We start from the raw sequence: 17,278 nt of genomic DNA on the forward strand, positions 1-17,278 counted from the left end.
GTCAGACAGAGGGGCTGGGGGCTGGCGTCAGCGAAGCCACCAGCGCCACTTAGCACCAGGCTCCTAACAGCCGGGGGGCTCACAGCCCCGGGCCCTGCCCCGGGCCCGCAGGGCCCCTGGCGCTTCCTACCCGGTGTGTCACAGTCCCCGCAGCACGGCCCCAGCCCACAGGGTGCCCCGGGCAAGGTTTTATTTACAGCTCAGAGCGCACCAGCCCGGCCTCCCCCTGCCAAGCCCCCCAAGTTCCCCGTGCCCATCATGCAGGCGTCAGCCCGTCCCAGGCAGGGCGGGGGTGGAGTGGCTGAAGGTCCTCCTGGAGGCCGGGGAAGTGCAGGCAGGCGCCTGTTATCTGCTCTGGGTCTCGCTCTCAAACCATTTCAGCACCTTGTCCTGGTTCTCCTGCACCCACTTGATGTTAGCGCGGGTCTGCTCCAGCGCCTGCTCCAGCGCCCGCGTCCCCGACCCGAACCCGATGTCCTCGTTGTCCTTCTTGAACTGCTCCAGCTGCCAGGCAGAGACGGGGCTGGAGCAGGCAGGGCAGATCCCAGCAGCTCCCAGCACCACTGCACACCCTCCAGGAACAGCCCTGGGAGCACTCCAGCACCCCCCCAGCACCTCTCAGCTGCTCCCTGACACCAACAGCCCCCAGGAGCACCCCAATATCCTCTGTGAGCCCCCAGCACCACTCCTGCAGCCCCCGACACCACACAACATCATCGTGACGGCCCCAATACCACCCTGAGAGCCCCCAGCATCATCTCAGCAGCCTCCAGGAGCACCCCAACAGCCTCCAGCAGCCCATGCAGCACCCCAACACCTCCAGGAGCACTCTGACAGCCCTTGGGCATCCCTGCCACCACCCCAGCAGGCACCCAGCAGCCTGTGACAGGGACAGAAGCCTCTTGGACCCCTGGGATCACAAGGGGCAGGAAATCCCCTCTCAAGGGCAGCTCTGCCGAGGTCAGGGTCCAGCCTCACCTGCTGCAGCTCAAACTCTGAGGAGAAGCGCTGGGTCACAGCTAAAATCAGGCGGGAGAAGGAGAAGGAGCCGCCCCCATACCTGGGAGAGTAGAAGAGTGCTGAGCCGGGGGGAGGGGACAGGGGAAGGGACAGTGCCACCCACCCTCAAGGGGCACAGGCAGACAGGGGTGCCCCCAGCCCCCTGCAGCGCTCACTGGGTGAAGAGTGTCCTCCAGTTGCCACGGATGAAGTCCCAGGCCAGGGACTGCCCCACAACGTTGCTGGCAATGCTGTTGATGGTGGAGGTGGCATCCTGCCTCCGGATCTTTGTAGGGTCGAGGGTGTACTGCAGGTACCTAGAGGGGCACGATGAGGGGGTGAGGGGCTGGCAGGGGCAGCGGACACGATGAGGGTGATGGGCTGGTGGGGACACACCGCAGTGCCAGCCAGGTGCCACACGCACCGGTTGAGGATCCAGGGGTGGGGGCTGCAGGTGAGGGCCGTGCGGAGCTTGTCAGCCTCAGACACCACATGGGCCTCCTTGAACTTCTGCCAGAGGAACTCCCAGGCCTCCTCCCCGCCCGTGGCCACCATGCTGCAGTAGATGGCTGAGCGCAGGTTCGGGGGGACCCTGTTGGGGTAAGAGCTGTCGGTGCCGGGAGCCCCCGGCCGTGCCCAGCCCGCCACACTCACAGCACCGGGGCTTCCCAGGACTCACGGGTTGGTGGTGCTGTTCCGCCACTGGCGCAGGTAGTCGGCAGCCAAGTCCTGGCATTCGGTGACACCGTAGGAGCAGGCGGTGCTGATGGCATTGGCCTCGTTGTACCTGGGGGAGAGAGGCCGTGAGGGTGGCGTCCGGCACAGGGCACCCACCGGCCAGGGCCGGCTGGAGGCAGGGCTGTGCCCCCTACACAGCGCAGTCAGGGAGACCCCAGGGACCCCGCCCCAGGGCCACGGCACTCACTGCACCATCAGTAAGTCGTCACTGAGGGTCTCTTTCCAGTTATTGGTGATGGTCTTGTAGTACTCGAAGAGAGGGGTCACCTGCTTTTTCATGTATTTCTGGGGGCAAGAGGGAGTCAGTGCCCAGTGACACTGGCAGCAGCCCCCACACCAGCGTGGGGGCAATCCTGGCCCCTCACGCCCCGCACGGGGGGCTGGCACCACTCACCGACATGGCCCCAAAGACCTCACTGCGGTCAAACATCCGCTGGAAGTACTTGAGGTTGGTGAGTGCCGCCTGCCAGGGCATGTATTCCCTCTCCTGGCGCAGGAACCGTGTCGTACTCAGAGCCAAGGTCACATCCACGTACTGAGCCCTGTCAGGGGTGAGGGCAGCATCACCTCCCCAGCCCCACCGGCAGTGCCCACCCCAGGGCACCCACCCCATCCAGCCCCTCACCCCAGTGGCACCCAGACCACCAGGAAGGGCTCACCTGGCCAGGTTAAAGGCGTCGTCAATGATCTGGGCACGGTTGATCACAGGGAAGACCTGAGAGAGCAAAGTCAGTGTCTCGGGGCAGTCTGAGCAGGGTGGTGTGAACACAGCCCCACACCACAGCCCTGAGCACCACATGTACCGTGTGGTTAGTGTCAAGCTGCTGGACGAGCTGATTCCAGTTCTCCTGGTTGTAATTGACACGGAAGTACCCAGTGACATTGAGGTTCAGCAGGAGCCAGTCGGGGCTGTTGAGCCTGAAGTCATTGTTGGTGTCTGTGAAGGGGACAGGAGGCTCTGCCAGAGCTGCACCCCACCCACCAGGGAGGGCCAGGCTCAGCCCCCACCACCACTGCTTCCCTGGGAACCCCGACCAGTGCCACGGCAGTGGAGGTGGCAGCAAGACCCCCACTCACGGCCAGGACATGCCGTACCTGTGACTTTGGTCAGCCAGTAGGTGCTGTTCCTTTGGCCACTGCCTGTCATCCAGGTGATGGGGACGATCCAGGTGTAGCTGTGCCGTGGACAGACAGGTGGTGGGACTGGCCCTCATCCCCTGACCCCTCAGTTCCCAGCCAGCCCTGCCACACTCACTTGAAGACAGAGGGTCTGTCCACAGAAGACGTGGGGTCCAGCAGAAAATGGGCCTGGCTGACGGAGCCGCTGCGGGTGTCAACAGTGACCACAGGGAAGCCCATCTGCAGCGTCCAGCGGTCCATGATGTTGCTGATGCTGTCAGGCAGCTGGACCTGGTTCTTGTCCACCGCCTGCGGGGATGGCAGCACCGCCGGTCACCAGGGCCAGGGGCACGGCCAGCATGGGGCCTGGCCAGCGCTGCAACCCTCACCCAGCACGTGGGACCCCGTCACAGCTGGCAGCCCCCTGGAGCCAGGGCCAGGGATGCTGCAGGAGCACCAGCCCCCTCCTACCTGCTGCAGATGGACCCAGAGGTCAGTGTAGATGGTGTTGCTGTAGGAGAAGGTGTGGAGGTAGGACTGTGGGAGAGCACCAGGAGAGACAGGTGAGTAAGGGCAAGTCTGGGGCGTGAGACTCCCCTGGAGCAGCCGGGAAGGCCTCTGCCATGGGACACCCACCCTGCACTGGGCTCACTGCCCCCCAGTACCAGCAGCACCTCACCTGCAGCCCCTCCTTGAAGATGTCCTCGCTAAGGAAGCTCGAGAGCATCCGCAGCACCGATGCTCCCTGCAGGGACAGCAGGTCAGAGAAGCCAGGGACACCCCAGAGTCCATCCCCAACCCAGGGACCCCCGTGCACACCTTGCTGTAGGCAATGCTGTCAAAGACTTCACTGATCTGGGCTGGGGTGTTGATCTCGTCCTCGCGGAAGGAGAGCGGGTGGGAGCTGGCCAGGGCGTCGGTGGCCATCACCGCATGCAGCTCGTTCAGCACCATCAGGTCTTTCTGCAGAGGGGGCACCAGCGCTTGCCTCAGCCCCGCCGGGCACCGGGGCAGCCCTGGGCTGCCTGTTCCCCTGCCTGCCCCCACGCCCGTCGTCCCTGGCACTCACAATGTTCCAGGTGGGCTCAGCAGAGTCGGCGCCCAGGTACTCCACGTAGGAGGCGAAGCCCTCATTCAGCCACAGGTCGTTCCACCACCGCAGCGTCACCAAATTCCCAAACCACTGCAGAGGGCACAGCACTGCCTCAGCCGCCAGCCGTCAGCCAGGGCAGCGGCTGCGGGGCGCAGCAGGTACCTGGTGTGCCAGCTCGTGGGCAATGACGGTCACCACCCGCTCCTTGTTGCCGATGGAGGAGTACAGAGCATCAAAGAGCAGCGAGTTCTCCCGGTAGGTCACCAGCCCCCAGTTCTCCATTGCACCCGCATTGAAATCGGGGAGGCCAACCTGGTCTGGGGGTGGAGGGGTCCCGTCAGTGCCCCGCTGACAGCACGCTGGACCATCATCCCCCCTGCAGTGGGCACTTCAACCCAGTGCCCCGGGCGCCCCGCAGCACCCACCAGACTTGGGAAGCGGGTAGGGTGTGTTGTAATGCCTCTCAAAGAAGCTGAGGATGGGGCCGGTGACATTGAGTGCGTAGCTGCCCTGGCCCTCGGCGATGGCTTTGGGGCGGCCCCAGATGCGAATCTGGAGAGGAGGGATGCAGGACTCATCAGTGGCCCAGGCTTGGCCACCCAGTGGGCAGGGGGTGCACCCCACCCCATCCTACCAGTGTCTTCTCCGAGTTACTCTCCACGTGGGTGAACTGGCTGACAATGAAGGCCAGAAGGTACGTGGACATCCGGGGAGTGGTGTCAAACTCAGTGACATTCCAGATTTCTCCATTAATCTCCTGCTGCCAGGTGTCTGTGGAGATCAGAGAATCACCCCACAGCCCTGCCAGGCCCCCAGCCCCCCCGTGGGGTCCCCCCGCCCCACTCACTTTTGGCAGGCATGTTGGAAATGGCCCCATAGCCGGAGGGGTAGATCAGTGTCACTGTGAAGTTGGCTTTCATGGCCGGCTCGTCGAAGCAGGGGAAAGCTTTGCGTGCATCAGCCGCCTGCATCTGCGTGGTGGCCACCACCTGCCTGTGAGCCAACCCCATCAGTCCTGGGGTCCCTGTGGAGGCCGCACCCCCAAGTCCCCTTTGTGCCATCCCCACTGGGGCAGCATGAGGATGCAAGGGGGGCACAGAGGCTCTGCACACTCATCCCACGGTCCTGGTGGGAGAGGAGCCCCAAAGCCAGCCCCTGCCCTCCACTGCCCAGTGCCAGCCCCTTCCCACCACCACACGGGGCCAGCCCTGTGGCTTCCACCCTGTCCCCTTGCCCTCCACCTACTTGTTGCCTGACTCGTCCGTGTATTCGCTGCGATAGAAGCCAGCCAGGTCATCGGCCAGCTCCCCGGTGAAGCTGCTGGACAGCCGGTACCGCCGGCCCTGCTGCAGGGGAGCGTCCAGCTGCACCACCAGGTACTGCGTGGGAGTCTCCAGCCAGGTGCGGGAGATGGCAGGGGCATTGCCACCACCCTCTGCCTGCAGGGTGGCATGGAAGGAGCCCTGCATGGTGTAGTTCAGGTTCTTGCTGTGGATGAGGATGAGGTTGGTGGCTTCCTCACACACGAAGACCACACTGCTGTTGCCCTTGAAGATGTACATGTTGTTGGCATCAGGCTTCAGGAAGGGCTGCAGAGACACCTCATAGAACTCCGGCTTCAGCGTGGCCGGCAACCTCCACTGGTTCCAGGGATCGCTGGGGGCAGTGGTGGTGCTGATGGTGGAGGTACTGGTGCTGGTGCTGGTGCTGGTGCTGGTGTGGAGGCCGGCCGTGGTGCTGGTGCTGGTGTCGGGGCTGGCTGTGGTGCTGGTGCCCACATCTGATGTCCCCTTGTTCTTTTCCTGGGCGTACACCACCGAGAGTGCAATGATGGTGGCCACAGCCCCAAGGCCCAGCACGATGGCCACGATGCCCACGGTCTTGCTGATGAAGAAGCCGCCTGCCATGGCTGGCAGCAGGAGCAGCACTGGCAGAGACAGCGCTGGTGCAAGCACGGCTTTTAGCCTCTCGCTCGCACGAGGTTTATTAGTCCAAGTTAATGGGTGAAGTATTAAATGGCCATGGGGTTCAGGGCGGCGACAGACCCTGGGATGAGCTTTCCACCCGCCTGCCCCCCAGCCTGGCAGGAGCACCAACGGCCGGCGCCGCTGCTGCAGGGGCAGAGCTGGCAGTGGGGGCTGGCACCATCGGGGACCCTGCAGGGGCTGTGGGCCTGGACCCCCGGCGTCCTTCCCCAGCGCTGGCCTGGCCCTGCGGAAGGAGGGACAGAGCGGGTGGTGGCAGCCAGCAGCCACATCCCCACCGTGCTGCGGGGCCCAGCGTGTGCCCCCATCAGCCAAGCACAGATGCAGACTCAGCATCACCCCATTGACCCTCGAGTGACAGGGTCTGAGCCACCGCCAGGGGGTCCAGGCTGCCCCGGCGTGCGGGGTACGCAGCTCACACGCCGCCCCACCCAGGGAGAGCAGGGCAGGGTGGTGCAGCACAGGGGCCTGGCCGCGGCGGGGGAATGTGGGGGGGATGCTTGGGCGGAGCTCCCTCTGCCCACAGCCCTCTCAAAGTCCAGGGTCGTGTACCTGGAGGCAGTGGGGTCAAACTCCGTCCTTGTGAGCCCAGCCCCAGTGGGCACAGGTGAAGTCCCCACCCAGGGTGGGGGTGACACAACCTGTCACACACTGGGAAATAATAGGAAGTCCCGTTCTCAGGATCTAATCGATCTCTCCACAGAGAGATACGGGCAGGTGTTGCCAGGAGTCACAGCTGGGGCAAAGGGCAAACCAGGATGAGTGAGTGGTGTCCTCAGGGAGTCCTTGCCCTGTCCCTGACAGTACCCAGCTGCACCTGCCAGGGCCACCGTGCCTGGCACAAACCACTCTGGATGCTCCTGGTGTCCCTAGCACTCCCTGTTAGGCACAGCCATGCCCGAAGAACAGAGGTCACTGCTGGCTCTCCCAGTCCCATCCCCAGTCTGGCTCTGCCCAAAGGCTTTGGGGACAGTCCCCCACAGGCCCAAGGGTCACAGGTGGCCGGGAGGGTGCCAGGCACTCTGCACACCCCCGTCCCAAGCCCTCCCCACAGCCCCTCGGGCACAGCACGCAGGCATCCCCACTGGCTCGCCCGGGGAGCAGCTGGATGGAGTTACCGGGGAGCAGCAGACACAGCACCCACACCCCGACTCCCCCAGCCTGCAGGACTCTGTCTCCACCTCCAGAAGACCCCTCTCAGGAGCCCAGCCAGCGGCAGAGGCATCTCTGTCCCACAAACGGCACAGATGTTGGGCGTCACCCCCGTGGGCACAGGGTCTCCTGGGGCTGTGGCCTCACACACCCCACAGGCTGACACCCCCAGAGCCCCCCACACCGGCATGCACCCCCACAGACCCCCCAAGCCCCGCACTGCATATGGGCCCCGTAACCCCCCTGTATGCGAACCCCACTGCTAGCCGCACAGCCCGCAGCCCCCGCACAGCCCCTTCCCCCGCTCGGCGCAGCCCAAGGCACCCGCGGAGCCCCCGCTTGGGCTGCGCCCCCCGCAGCAGCACCGCGCCCGCTCACCTTCCTGCGCTCCGCCGGGGCCAGCGGGGTCCCGCCTGCCCTGCTGCCGCTCCCTGCGCCCCGCGGGTCGCCCTGCCCGTGCTGCTGCCCGCCTGTGCTCCTGCCCGCCCCGGCCCCGCGCTCTGGGCTCCAGGGAGGAAAGCTTCCTGCGAAGCGCCAGGGCAGGAACCCGCAGCTCTCGGCCCCTTAACCTCGTGTCTGCCGGCCGGCGGGGCGGGGGCACGGCCCGGGGCAGCGTGGGGGAGAGCAGGGCCGGGAGGCAGTTCTGGGGGGACAGGCGGCTGGAGAGGGGCCTGGCTTTGGGAACGCGCTCCGGCGGGCAGGGCTGAGCCCGTTCGAACCGTACCCGCGGGCGCCACAGCCCAGCACAGCCGGGGCAGGCGGTGGGCTGGGGCCGGGAGCCATGCCCGGCGTCCAGCCCCGTCTCCGCACCGTGCGGGCGGCTCGGAGCGGCCAGCGGCTGTCCCCCACAGCCCTTGGCAGGCCGCACGCCCCGGCTCGCCCGGGCTGTGGGGCTGCCTGCTGACCCGGCCAGCGCGGCCCCTCTGGGCACGGCGGGTCACCGCCAGCCGGGCACTCCGCTCCGCACCGCGCTCCGCCACCGCCTCGGGGCTGCAGCTCCGCGGCTGCGGGTTCCCCGGGCTGGGGGCTCAGGCCAGCCTCAGCCGGGGCTTGGGAGCAGAGAGGAGCAGAGGGGCTGCCCCGGCAGAGGGGCTGCCCCGGCAGAGGGGCTGCCCCGGCAGAGGGGCTGCCCCGGCAGAGGGGCTGCCCCGGCAGAGGGGCTGCCCCGGCAGAGGGGCTGCCCCGGCAGAGGGGCTGCCGGCCCAGCGCGGTCTCGGGCCCGAGCCGAGCTGCAGGCCGGGCAGTGGGGCCGAGCCGTCAGCAGAGCCGCCCCGGGCGCAGAGAAGCATATGTGGCCGGACACAGCCCGCAGAGGCGGGGGATGCTGTGGCATGGGGCCGGACACAGGCACTGCCCACGGCAGCCGAGCCCCGCACCCCCCCGACGCAGAACAGCTCGCCAACTCCCTCGCCAAGTCACTGGCCACGAGGTGAGCCGGAGCGTTCCCCTCCGACTGTCTCAGTCCTGACAGACTCCGCGTCCCAGCCCCAGGACATGGCCCCCGCACGATGGCTCACCTGCACCCTTTGCTGGCACCTACGAGAGGACGAAGAGGAGGAGGAATAGGAGGAAGTGGAGGAAGAGGAGAGCCAGTGGAGAAGAGGACACAGCAGGTTGCCCAGCTCCTTGACCTCCAGGAGCGCTAATGTGGCTAGTGGCCAGCTGGGGAAGGGTTAAGCTGCAGGGAGGGGAAATTCCTTCCCGGCAGAGTCACGGTTTCCCTGCCAGGGGAAGTGGAGGCAGAACCCGGAGCACAGCTGGGGAGCAGAGGCAGGGCCCCTGGCCAGCCCCAGGGGCTGGTGGCCAGATGGAGCCTCGATGGAGCCAGGGGCGTGGGGTGCACGGCTGACAGAGCCCGTCAGGGTCACTGTGACCCCCAGGACAAGCCCTGCTCCTCCCCTGCCTCGGAGCACCCCAGCCCCACAGGTCCCACACACCCACAGCAGACACAGACACGGGTTCAGGGGCAGTTTATTGGGACACAGGGACACACTCCAGCCACCCCAGCCTGGCCTGACCCTGCAAGCCCCCCAGGTAACTCGGCTCCCATCCCTCTTGCTGCCACATCCCCGCTCCAGCACGTCCTCCTCACACTGTCCCCAGGGCACACAGCAGCTCCCATGAGTGGGCCCCGCCCAGCTGGGGCCCATCACAGAGAGCAGGACCAGGGCAGGGGACAGCCACGGCTGGGAGGATGGAGGGGACAACCTGCATCTCCTGACAGAGCCATCACTACAGGCACACTTTCACCTCTGGGAATCCCCAGAATCCCAGGAGAGGCAGGAGCCAGCTTCCCCACAGCGAGGAGAGGCTGCACGTCCGCAGGGAGGGAGGGGAAGGAAGAGCAACCTCCTTGTTGGGGGACCAGGGAGCAGAACTGAGCCCAGGTCCAGAGGGACGGACCCCCCACCTCGTTCTCTGAGCCCTGTCGCTGCTCCCTGCCCTCGGCCACCATCGTCCCCTGTGTGCCACACGGGCAGAGCCCTGGGAGGAGCCGGGGACCCCAGCTCTGCTCAGCAGGCAGCCCCCCAGCAGGGGCTGCTCACATGAACTGTGACAGGTTGGGCACTTTGATGTTGATGTCCCCGATGTTGATGTTGCGGGGGATCTCGGGCAGGTTGATGTTCTTCACGGCCGACACAGCGCGGGAAGGAGCTGCTGAGAGGCCTCCCTGGGGACAGAGGGACCGTGACCACTGCCCCCACCCCACAGCCCCTCCACAGCATCTTCATGATAAACCTTTAATGGCCCGGGGTCGTTATCCTGGACAAAGGAACCACTTCCACAGGCAGCTCCCTGCACTCTTGCTGGGCAGGGATGTCCCCAGCCCATCCCGAGGGCCCCGGCAGGCAGACACTGGGAGCACCCTGGATACCCCCACGCCCACCCCAGTCCCCGTGGGCCATCCCCCTCGCAGCCCAGGGTCTGTCAGCTCCCACGGGGCAGAGCTGCAGTGTCACCGCTCACCTCTGCCTTCTCCAGCTTGCCCTGGGCCTCCACCTGCGCCACGATCTCGTTCATGTTGGTCTCCAGCACCATCCCGCCGATCACCATCTCCTGCAGGATGTGGTGGACCTGCCAGGGAGGGACGGACGGAACAGAAGGCTGAGGGCCCCTCCTGGGGGCATGTCAGGGGCCAGCATCTCCCCAAGGGACACAAATCTACCCTTGTCCCCTTCTGAGCTGCCTGGAGAGCAAAAGGGTGGCCCCAAAGCTCCACCTGCCACCTGCACCCCACTGGAGATGACGCCCACCCAGCGGGCCAGGTGCAGCCGGTTCACTGGCACAGCCTGGCTGTGCCACCCCTGACACATGGCATGGCTGGGCCCTCCCTGGGCCAGGAGCCAGGTTACGGCAGGAATGTGACCTGGAGATGACCCCAGCAGGCAGCAGGGTCTTCACAGGGCACCACACTTCTCCCCAGAAGCTCCTTCTCCTCAGAAAGTCAGGCCAGAGCCTGGCCTCTCCAGGGTCTCTGAGGAAGGTAAGGATTGTGACATGGGCACAGAAAAAGCGCACAACTGCCAAGGGAGTCTGCTCCTTTCCTGGCATCCCTCGAGTTCAAGGATGAGCAGCCAGGCAGGGCTAGTGCAATCACACGGCCAGAACAGGGAAAGGAACATTGCTGAGTTGCAAACCCAGAAATTGTAACCAGCCCCGAGGCGGCAGCCAGGCTGTGCTGGTGGCTACAACCCCCTTCAGCTCCTGCACCTGGCTCAGCTCAGCACTGCCTGCACAGTCAGCAGTTCCCAATGAGCCCCCAGCACAGATAATGGATTTATGGGTCCCAGTTATTTCCGTGAAAGAGGCTACACAGGAGCACGGTTGGGCTATGAGATTGTTTTATGGTTTCACAGAGCCAGGCTGCACTTGTAAACACCTTGTGACTAACACCATCAGGACAATGCTGGGAAGAATAAAGAGCATGAGAGAACGTGCAATCCCGGCAGCTGCCGAGGGGCAATCCCAGCTCTGTGAGGTGACCCAGCCCAGGGCTCCCCACAGCTCCTGTCCCGGTCCCACAGTGCCTGCAGCAGCAGCAGCAGGTGTGCAGGATCAGCAGGGCACAGGGTGAGCCCCAGGCAGCTCCTGGGACCCCCCACAGCTCTGGAGCCCCCATCCCACAGCCCAGTCCCAGTGCATGCTGAAGCAGCTGGAGCAAGTGGCTCCCACTAAAAGGAGCCTAAAAGGATATGGGAGCATCAGGAAACGTTCCTTCAAGATCTGGCTTCAGCCCAAGCTGGCTCCAAACCAACAGGGCAGAAATCTTGAGCAAGTTTTGTTTTCCAAGCCAAAGCACAGCACTTCCTGAGCAATCTGTGTCCCCTCTGGGACCCTGCAGCTGCTGAGTGCAGCTCACACTCCCCTCCGAGGTGGAAAGCAGGGCCAAGAGCTGGGCACAGCCCACCCTGAGCCCCCCTTGGACAGGGCATCCCTGCAGCTCTGAGGCTGGCTCCCAGCACTGGTGACACCGGTGCCTGACCAGTGTCCCCCTCCATCAGCCCATGGCAGAAGGGACCCCAGGCCTGCCACAGCTCTGTCCCACGGCCCTGTGCTGCAGGTAGTGGAAATTTAGGCAAAAAGAAAAATTACAGAATGCAGCCAAAGTTACACCTGAACCCCTGCCATCCCCCATGGCAGACATTCACAGCCCTGGCTGGGGAGACACTCCTGGCCCTGCCTGGGCATCCCAGGGGGCAACCCAGGCCCAGCAGGACACAGCAGCACATTCCCAGCACCCCAAACACTGTTCCTCTGCAGAACAACTCCAGGAAGCACAGGAACACGAGCACATCTGAGAAATAAACATGTGCCAAATATAGAAAGGGACCGGAGGACCAACTGATAATGGCCAAGAGTTGAGTCAAAGCTGGGAAGCAGCAGGAGCACGGGATGGGAAGGGCTGGGAGAGCCTGGGTGACCGAGCTGGGGTCTGCACTACCGATTCCCATCTCCTGAGAATGTTCTTCTGTCAGGAGGGGTCAGGGGCAGGGTGGCCCCACTGCTGCTGGCAAAGGTGGGATGTGCCCTGCCCGAGGGCTGCGGGCTGGCCGTGGGGCTCAGTGTTTTACACGCAAAGCTCATGCTAAAGCCGAGAGTAAGGCTGAGTGAAAAGCTGCTGGGTCCTGCCCCTCCCACAGTGTCAGCACCCACGAGCATATCCTCCCCCAGCTGTGGGCAGAGGTGACCTGGGCAGCTGCCAACTGCCAACACTTCTCCCACAGCTGCTCGGCCCTCCTTCCTCCTTTGATAAACACTTTTGCTGACAAGAAAATCTCGTTGTGGCATTTTGGAAAGTTTGCAGCAGGGCAAACAGTGAAATCAAAACCTGACCTCAGCAGCTGGTAACGTAGAGATACCCGATACCTGCTCACTCCCCCTCCCTGCCAGCTCCCCAGTTGGAATCACCGATGGAAAGGGAGCATTTTACTTTTTTTTTTCCCAATGCTCTTTTTTGTTGATATGTTTTTGTCTCCAGCAAAGCAAGAAAATCTTGATCAACAGCAACGCAAGCCCAGCACCCTCAGCCAAGCCTCTCCCTGCTCCAAGCCTATTCCTGGCCACTTATCTGCAGCTATCTTCATCCTTGTGACCCAGGACATGATCAAAGAGGCCGGTTCCCGCCCAGGATCTCCATCCAGCTCAAGAGGAAGCATTACAGGCTGTGGCTCAAACCAAAGTTTACCCAGCACTCTGAATTCCGAACACTCCCATTGTTCCTTCCCTTTTTTCCCGGCAGCTGTGGTACAATGACAACTCCCAGGAGGTGTCAGGGCTGGAGCAGAGGCAGACTGCCCCAGCACCAGGCCAGAGGCTGCCCAGCTGCAGCAGAGCTGGCTGTGGGGCACAGATCCACCACGGCAGCCCCAGGGCTGGGCACACTCCTGGCCTCAGGGCAGCCCAGCCCTCGAGCCGCTCTGGGGAGGTCATACTGTGAGTGCCTATCAAAGAACACGGGCTGAAAGGCTCCCCCACAGGATCTGAGTGCTGCCCAAGGTGACCCCTGCCATCCCCACACTCTCCTGGCCAGCCCCAGCCCACGAAATGCAGGCTCTGGAGCAGCCCCGAGCCCAGCACCCACCTTGTCCATGTGGAAGATGAGGTCCAGTTCACAGACGTTCTCAAAGCACTTGTCCAGCGTCTCCACAAACACCTGGGGCAGCAGAAACCAGGCAAGATGGTCACACCAACCCCACGAACACTCCAGGCATGGACAGAGTGACTGGAAAGCTGGAGAAGGACCTAGGCATGCTGGTGACTGTGGCAGAACATGAGCCCAGGTGCGTGCAGGTGAGCGAGAGGCAATGGCACCTGGCTTGTGTCAGCCCCAGCGTGGGCACAGGCCCAGGGCAGTGCCTGTCCCCTGAGGTGGCACTGCTGGGGCACCTCCAGCCCTGAGCCCCACCTGACAGGAGAGACCTGGAGGGGCTGGAGCATGTCCAGGGCAGGGAATGGAGCTGGGAAGGGGCTGGAGGGCTGAGGGAGCTGGGAAAAGGGCTCAGCCTGGAGCAAAGGAGGCTCGGGGGGGACCTTCTCCCCATATCCTGGTGTTTAAAAGGTGGCTACAAAGCTGGAAAATCCTTTCATACAAGAAGTCACGTGGAAAGACACAATGATGGGTACAAGTTCCTCTTGGGGAGACTCCAGTAAGGCTCAACAGGAAAATTTTTTCCAAAGAAACAGGCCTTCAATAATTTCCATGAGGAAGTGAGGGATTCCCCAACACTGGATATTTTTCACATGCCAGGGTGTTGGGAGTTGTCTAGGCCACGCTTTGCCAAGAAAGGCTGGACCAGACAATCCCTGAGATCCCTTCTAACCTGGGATTCCAGAATCCTAGGATTAATGGTGGGACTTGGTGCTCCCAAGGGAGTTTTCCACCCTAAATGATTCTGTGTGTCTATTTTTAAAAGACATCCCTTCAGATTGCCTTCCCTGCTGCTCCCAGGTGAAGAAGCCACGCAGAAGCTCAGGGGGTACGTGCAGCCCCCCTCCCCACCGTGGCCCCGGGGGCTTCTCAGGCCTTTCAGAAGGGCTGGCACAGGGCTGGCACGGCCACGAAACGGCCCCGGGGTGCCAGGGCAGCTGGGCCCGGCCGGGACGCACCTGGATGAGGTCCAGGATGCCCAGCTCGCTCTCGGAGGAGTCCACGCAGAACACGAAGTACAGCGTGGCGTAGTGGCGGTAGATCAGCTTGTAGTCCGAGCCGCCGAACAGGCTGCGGGGACAGGGGCGCGGCTGAGGGGCTGGGGCACATCCCACACATCGGCGGGGCGCGGGGCCAGCCCGGCACGGCACGGCCGCTACCTGCCGCACTCCAGGAAGTTGCAGATGTGGTCATCCCGCTTCAGCACCAGGTGGAAGGTGTCGCGGATGATCTGCTGCTGCACCTCTTCTGCCTGCCGGGAGGAGACGGCGGGTGGGCACCCATGGCACCCGCGGCTGCGGGCGACACGCCGGTCCCGGTGCCACCCGGGGCATCCTGAAGGACGCCGCCAGGGCAGAGGCAGGCGCCGTAGCGACCGCCCTGCTCCCGGGACACCCCAGCCCACCGAGCCCCCCGGCGCCCTCAGCCTCGCACTGCTCCCGGCCCCGGTCCCGCGCCGGGCTCAGGCACCCGCCGCTGCAGCCCAGCGGCGGCCGCGGCCCGGTGCCGGCCCCGGTGGCGCACCAGGTGCTGGTAGAAGCGGACGAGCCGCGGCTTCCCGTGGTTGTTGAACACGAGGATGGCGTTGATCATCCCGGCGGCGCGTCGGGCCGGGCCGGGCCGGGCCGGGCCGGGAGCAGCACGGGCGGCAGCAGCACCGCGGCCGCACACCCACCGCAGGAAGCCCCTCGGCCGCCCCGGAAGCGCACCGGGCTCCGGTGGGCTGAGCCCGGGGTGACCCTGAGGAGCGCCGGGCCGCGGGAGCGATCAAAGCCGCTCCTGGGCGGGGGCGCCGCGCGGCTGCACCGCGGCCTGCCGCCGGGGCGGACTCGGCCGTTCCTCGCAGCCCGACGGGGCGGACGGGCGGGCCTCGGGCCTCGGGCCGGGATGCGGCGGCCGCTGCCCGCGCCGGGACCACCGGCACCACCGCTTCCCGCGCGCGCCGCCAGGGGGCGCGCCGGCCCCGCCGGGACCGGCGCCTCGCGCAGGGGGCAGGACTATGTGATGGGCCACGCCCTCTTTTAAAGGGCCAGGGACTCTGCGCCGAAGGGCGCCGGCGGGGGCAGAGCTCACCGGCCTCTGCCCGGTCCCGCTTCCCCCAGGGCGGGCACACACCGGCCAGGGCCCGCAATAGCGCCCTGCGCTGGGAAGGGTGAGAACAGGGCGGGGCAATCCCGCGGGGCACCGGGCGCTAGCCACGGGCCCTTCCCCGGAGGGCACGGACACGGCTCCTCGGGACCGGCGGGCGCGGCGGGGGACATGGAGGGCAGGGAGAGAAGGGTCAGTGCGCGCCGCGAGGGCGGGGAGGAACGGAGAGGGAAACGGGAGGAACGCCGGGACCGGCGGCGGCACACCGCGCCTTCTGATTGGCCGAGGCGGCAGCCGCATGAATCCGCGTTCTGATTGGCTGCAATGGCCGCATCCTCTTGAATACGCGTTCTGGTTGGCTGAGGTGGACGACTCCTTCTGAATCCGCGTCCTGATTGGCTGGAGCGGACGGGCAGCGGCTCCCTGACAGCCGGCGGCGCCGGGGCTGGCCCGGTCCCGCTCCGGGCCCGCTCCGGTCCCGCTCCGGGCCCGCTCCGGTCCCGCTCCGGTCACACGGTGCACCCCGCCCTGTGCCCCGCTCTGCGTCCCGCCCTGCTCCCCGCTCGGTACCCGCTCTGCGTCCCGCTTTGTTCCCTGCCCCGCGTCCCACCCGAGTCCTGCCCGGTGCCGCGCTCCGTGCCCCGCCGGGGGCAGCTCCCGGCACGGCCCCTGGCCGGTGCGCCCCGGGATGCAGCGCAGCGAGCCTCCTGCCCCTCGTCCCTCTCGCAAACCCTCGTGCGGGCAGAGCCGTCTGCGGGCCCCGTGCGGGGCGGGAAGCGGCGTTCGGGGCCCGGTGTCGCCGGGCGGCTCCGCGCCGGGCCGGCGGGAGGCAGCGGGACGTGACGGGATGCTGGGCGGCTCCAGGCAGGCGGGGGGGGTGAGCACCGGCAGTGGCAACGGGGACAGAGCGGGGAGCTCAGTTTTCACCACGAACACACACAAAAAACAAACCAGAAAAGCAGAAGTGAGCCCAGACAAAGGGCTGCGTGCGGAGACCAACTCTGCTGCGATTAGTCCGGCCGGCGCCACCTGCTTCCATGGAGATGAGAATCTCCCGGCACATCAGCCGCATCACGGCTGCCCCCGCACGCTCCTTCTGCCGTGGGGAGGAGACCCTCCTCCTCTTCCTCCTCATCCTTCTCCTCCTCCTCCTCCTCACGATGGGAGCAAAGCCTGCAGCCCGCCGATCCTTGGCTGTGGCCACCCGCTCTCCTTCCCCTGCCACATCTCACCCCCATCCCTCCCTTTGGGGACCTCCTGCCACCCCATCTCCGCAGCTACGCAGCTCAACCTCTCCCTCTGCCTTCCTGGGAGAACCAAGAGCACCCCTTTCCCAAACCCTCCAACTTCTGGGTCCCCTGCTCCCCTTCCCACAGCACATCCCATCTCGCTCCCTCCTCTGGCCACCTCCTGCCACCCCCGTGGCCTTTCCCTCCGCCTCTTTGTGTCGGGTGAACAGCATCCCCCCAAACCCTCCGATTCCTGTAACATCCCTAATGCCTCTCATCCCATTTTTGGGGAGAGAGGAGTCCTTGCCATCAATCCCTACAAGGTTTTTGGGGTGCACATGACCTTTCCCACCCCTGTGGCGGAGGACCAGCTGGATCTGGGTCTCCCGAGAAGGTCATCCCCTCCTCGGCATCATTCCGTGGGGTCACAGCCCCCCAAAGCGAGCGGTGAGGTAGAGAATGTGCTGCTGGAGGAGACATAATGCAGGGTCAGCGTGGGCACAGGGACCACTCCCACCCCCGGGCCCCCCCCGCCTGACGCCCCCAAACCGGTACCGAGGGCGGCCCCGGCTCCGGTGGAAGGTGCCGCTGCAGCGGGGGGGCGGTTCGCGGTGGTCGGGCAAGTTGAGGAGGGGGAGGAAGATGAAGGGCGGGCGAGTTAGGAGGAGCTGCTTTGCATCCCTTCACGTCAGCCCTGCCTCATTCCCTCCTTCTTCCTTCCTGCGCA

At 65.2% G+C, this 17,278-nt stretch overlaps 2 protein-coding genes across 3 annotated transcripts; both read right to left on the bottom strand.

The window, feature by feature from the left end:
- Positions 1-180: 180 nt before the first annotated feature.
- On the bottom strand, positions 181-8,718 carry ANPEP (alanyl aminopeptidase, membrane). 2 transcript variants are annotated; one of them, XM_084213701.1, is made up of 21 exons: positions 8,604-8,718; positions 5,195-6,160; positions 4,797-4,942; positions 4,584-4,720; positions 4,375-4,501; positions 4,112-4,266; positions 3,926-4,039; positions 3,676-3,819; positions 3,536-3,601; positions 3,328-3,393; positions 2,993-3,165; positions 2,833-2,912; positions 2,541-2,674; positions 2,397-2,452; positions 2,132-2,279; positions 1,925-2,022; positions 1,679-1,786; positions 1,424-1,591; positions 1,176-1,316; positions 979-1,060; positions 181-504 (listed from the first exon to the last, which is right to left on the bottom strand). In XM_084213701.1, the coding sequence occupies exons 2-21, from the start codon at positions 5,854-5,856 to the stop codon at positions 346-348; spliced, it is 2,964 nt and encodes a 987-aa protein (XP_084069827.1). In that variant the 5' UTR covers positions 5,857-6,160; positions 8,604-8,718; the 3' UTR covers positions 181-345. The 2 variants fall into 2 exon arrangements, with proteins under 2 accessions (XP_084069827.1, XP_084069828.1); XM_084213702.1 differs by lacking the exon at positions 8,604-8,718 and adding an exon at positions 7,465-7,834.
- Positions 8,719-9,047: 329 nt separating this feature from the next.
- On the bottom strand, positions 9,048-15,169 carry AP3S2 (adaptor related protein complex 3 subunit sigma 2). Its single transcript, XM_084213461.1, has 6 exons — positions 14,759-15,169; positions 14,395-14,486; positions 14,194-14,305; positions 13,169-13,240; positions 10,054-10,161; positions 9,048-9,757 (listed from the first exon to the last, which is right to left on the bottom strand). The coding sequence occupies exons 1-6, from the start codon at positions 14,825-14,827 to the stop codon at positions 9,629-9,631; spliced, it is 582 nt and encodes a 193-aa protein (XP_084069587.1). The 5' UTR covers positions 14,828-15,169; the 3' UTR covers positions 9,048-9,628.
- Between the last annotated feature and the right edge of the window lie 2,109 nt (positions 15,170-17,278).

The sequence above is a fragment of the Fringilla coelebs genome (genome assembly GCF_963513975.1).
Source record: "Fringilla coelebs genome assembly, chromosome: 12".
Classification (NCBI taxonomy): Eukaryota; Metazoa; Chordata; class Aves; order Passeriformes; family Fringillidae; genus Fringilla; species Fringilla coelebs.

What these genes read in the sequence shown, in the direction of transcription:
- ANPEP (XM_084213701.1), bottom strand. Translation starts at nt 5,856, where the DNA reads ATGGCAGGCGGCTTCTTCATCAGCAAGACCGTGGGCATCGTGGCCATC. An exon ending in AGCTTGACACTAACCACACG is followed by an intron (nt 2,453 to 2,540) that starts GTACATGTGGTG and finishes TTGCTCTCTCAG; the next exon opens with GTCTTCCCTGTGATCAACCG. An exon ending in CACCCCTGGATCCTCAACCG is followed by an intron (nt 1,317 to 1,423) that starts GTGCGTGTGGCA and finishes GTGCCCCTCTAG; the next exon opens with GTACCTGCAGTACACCCTCG.
- AP3S2 (XM_084213461.1), bottom strand. Translation starts at nt 14,827, where the DNA reads ATGATCAACGCCATCCTCGTGTTCAACAACCACGGGAAGCCGCGGCTC. An exon ending in TCCGCTTCTACCAGCACCTG is followed by an intron (nt 14,487 to 14,758) that starts GTGCGCCACCGG and finishes TCCTCCCGGCAG; the next exon opens with GCAGAAGAGGTGCAGCAGCA. An exon ending in AACTTCCTGGAGTGCGGCAG is followed by an intron (nt 14,306 to 14,394) that starts GTAGCGGCCGTG and finishes CTGTCCCCGCAG; the next exon opens with CCTGTTCGGCGGCTCGGACT.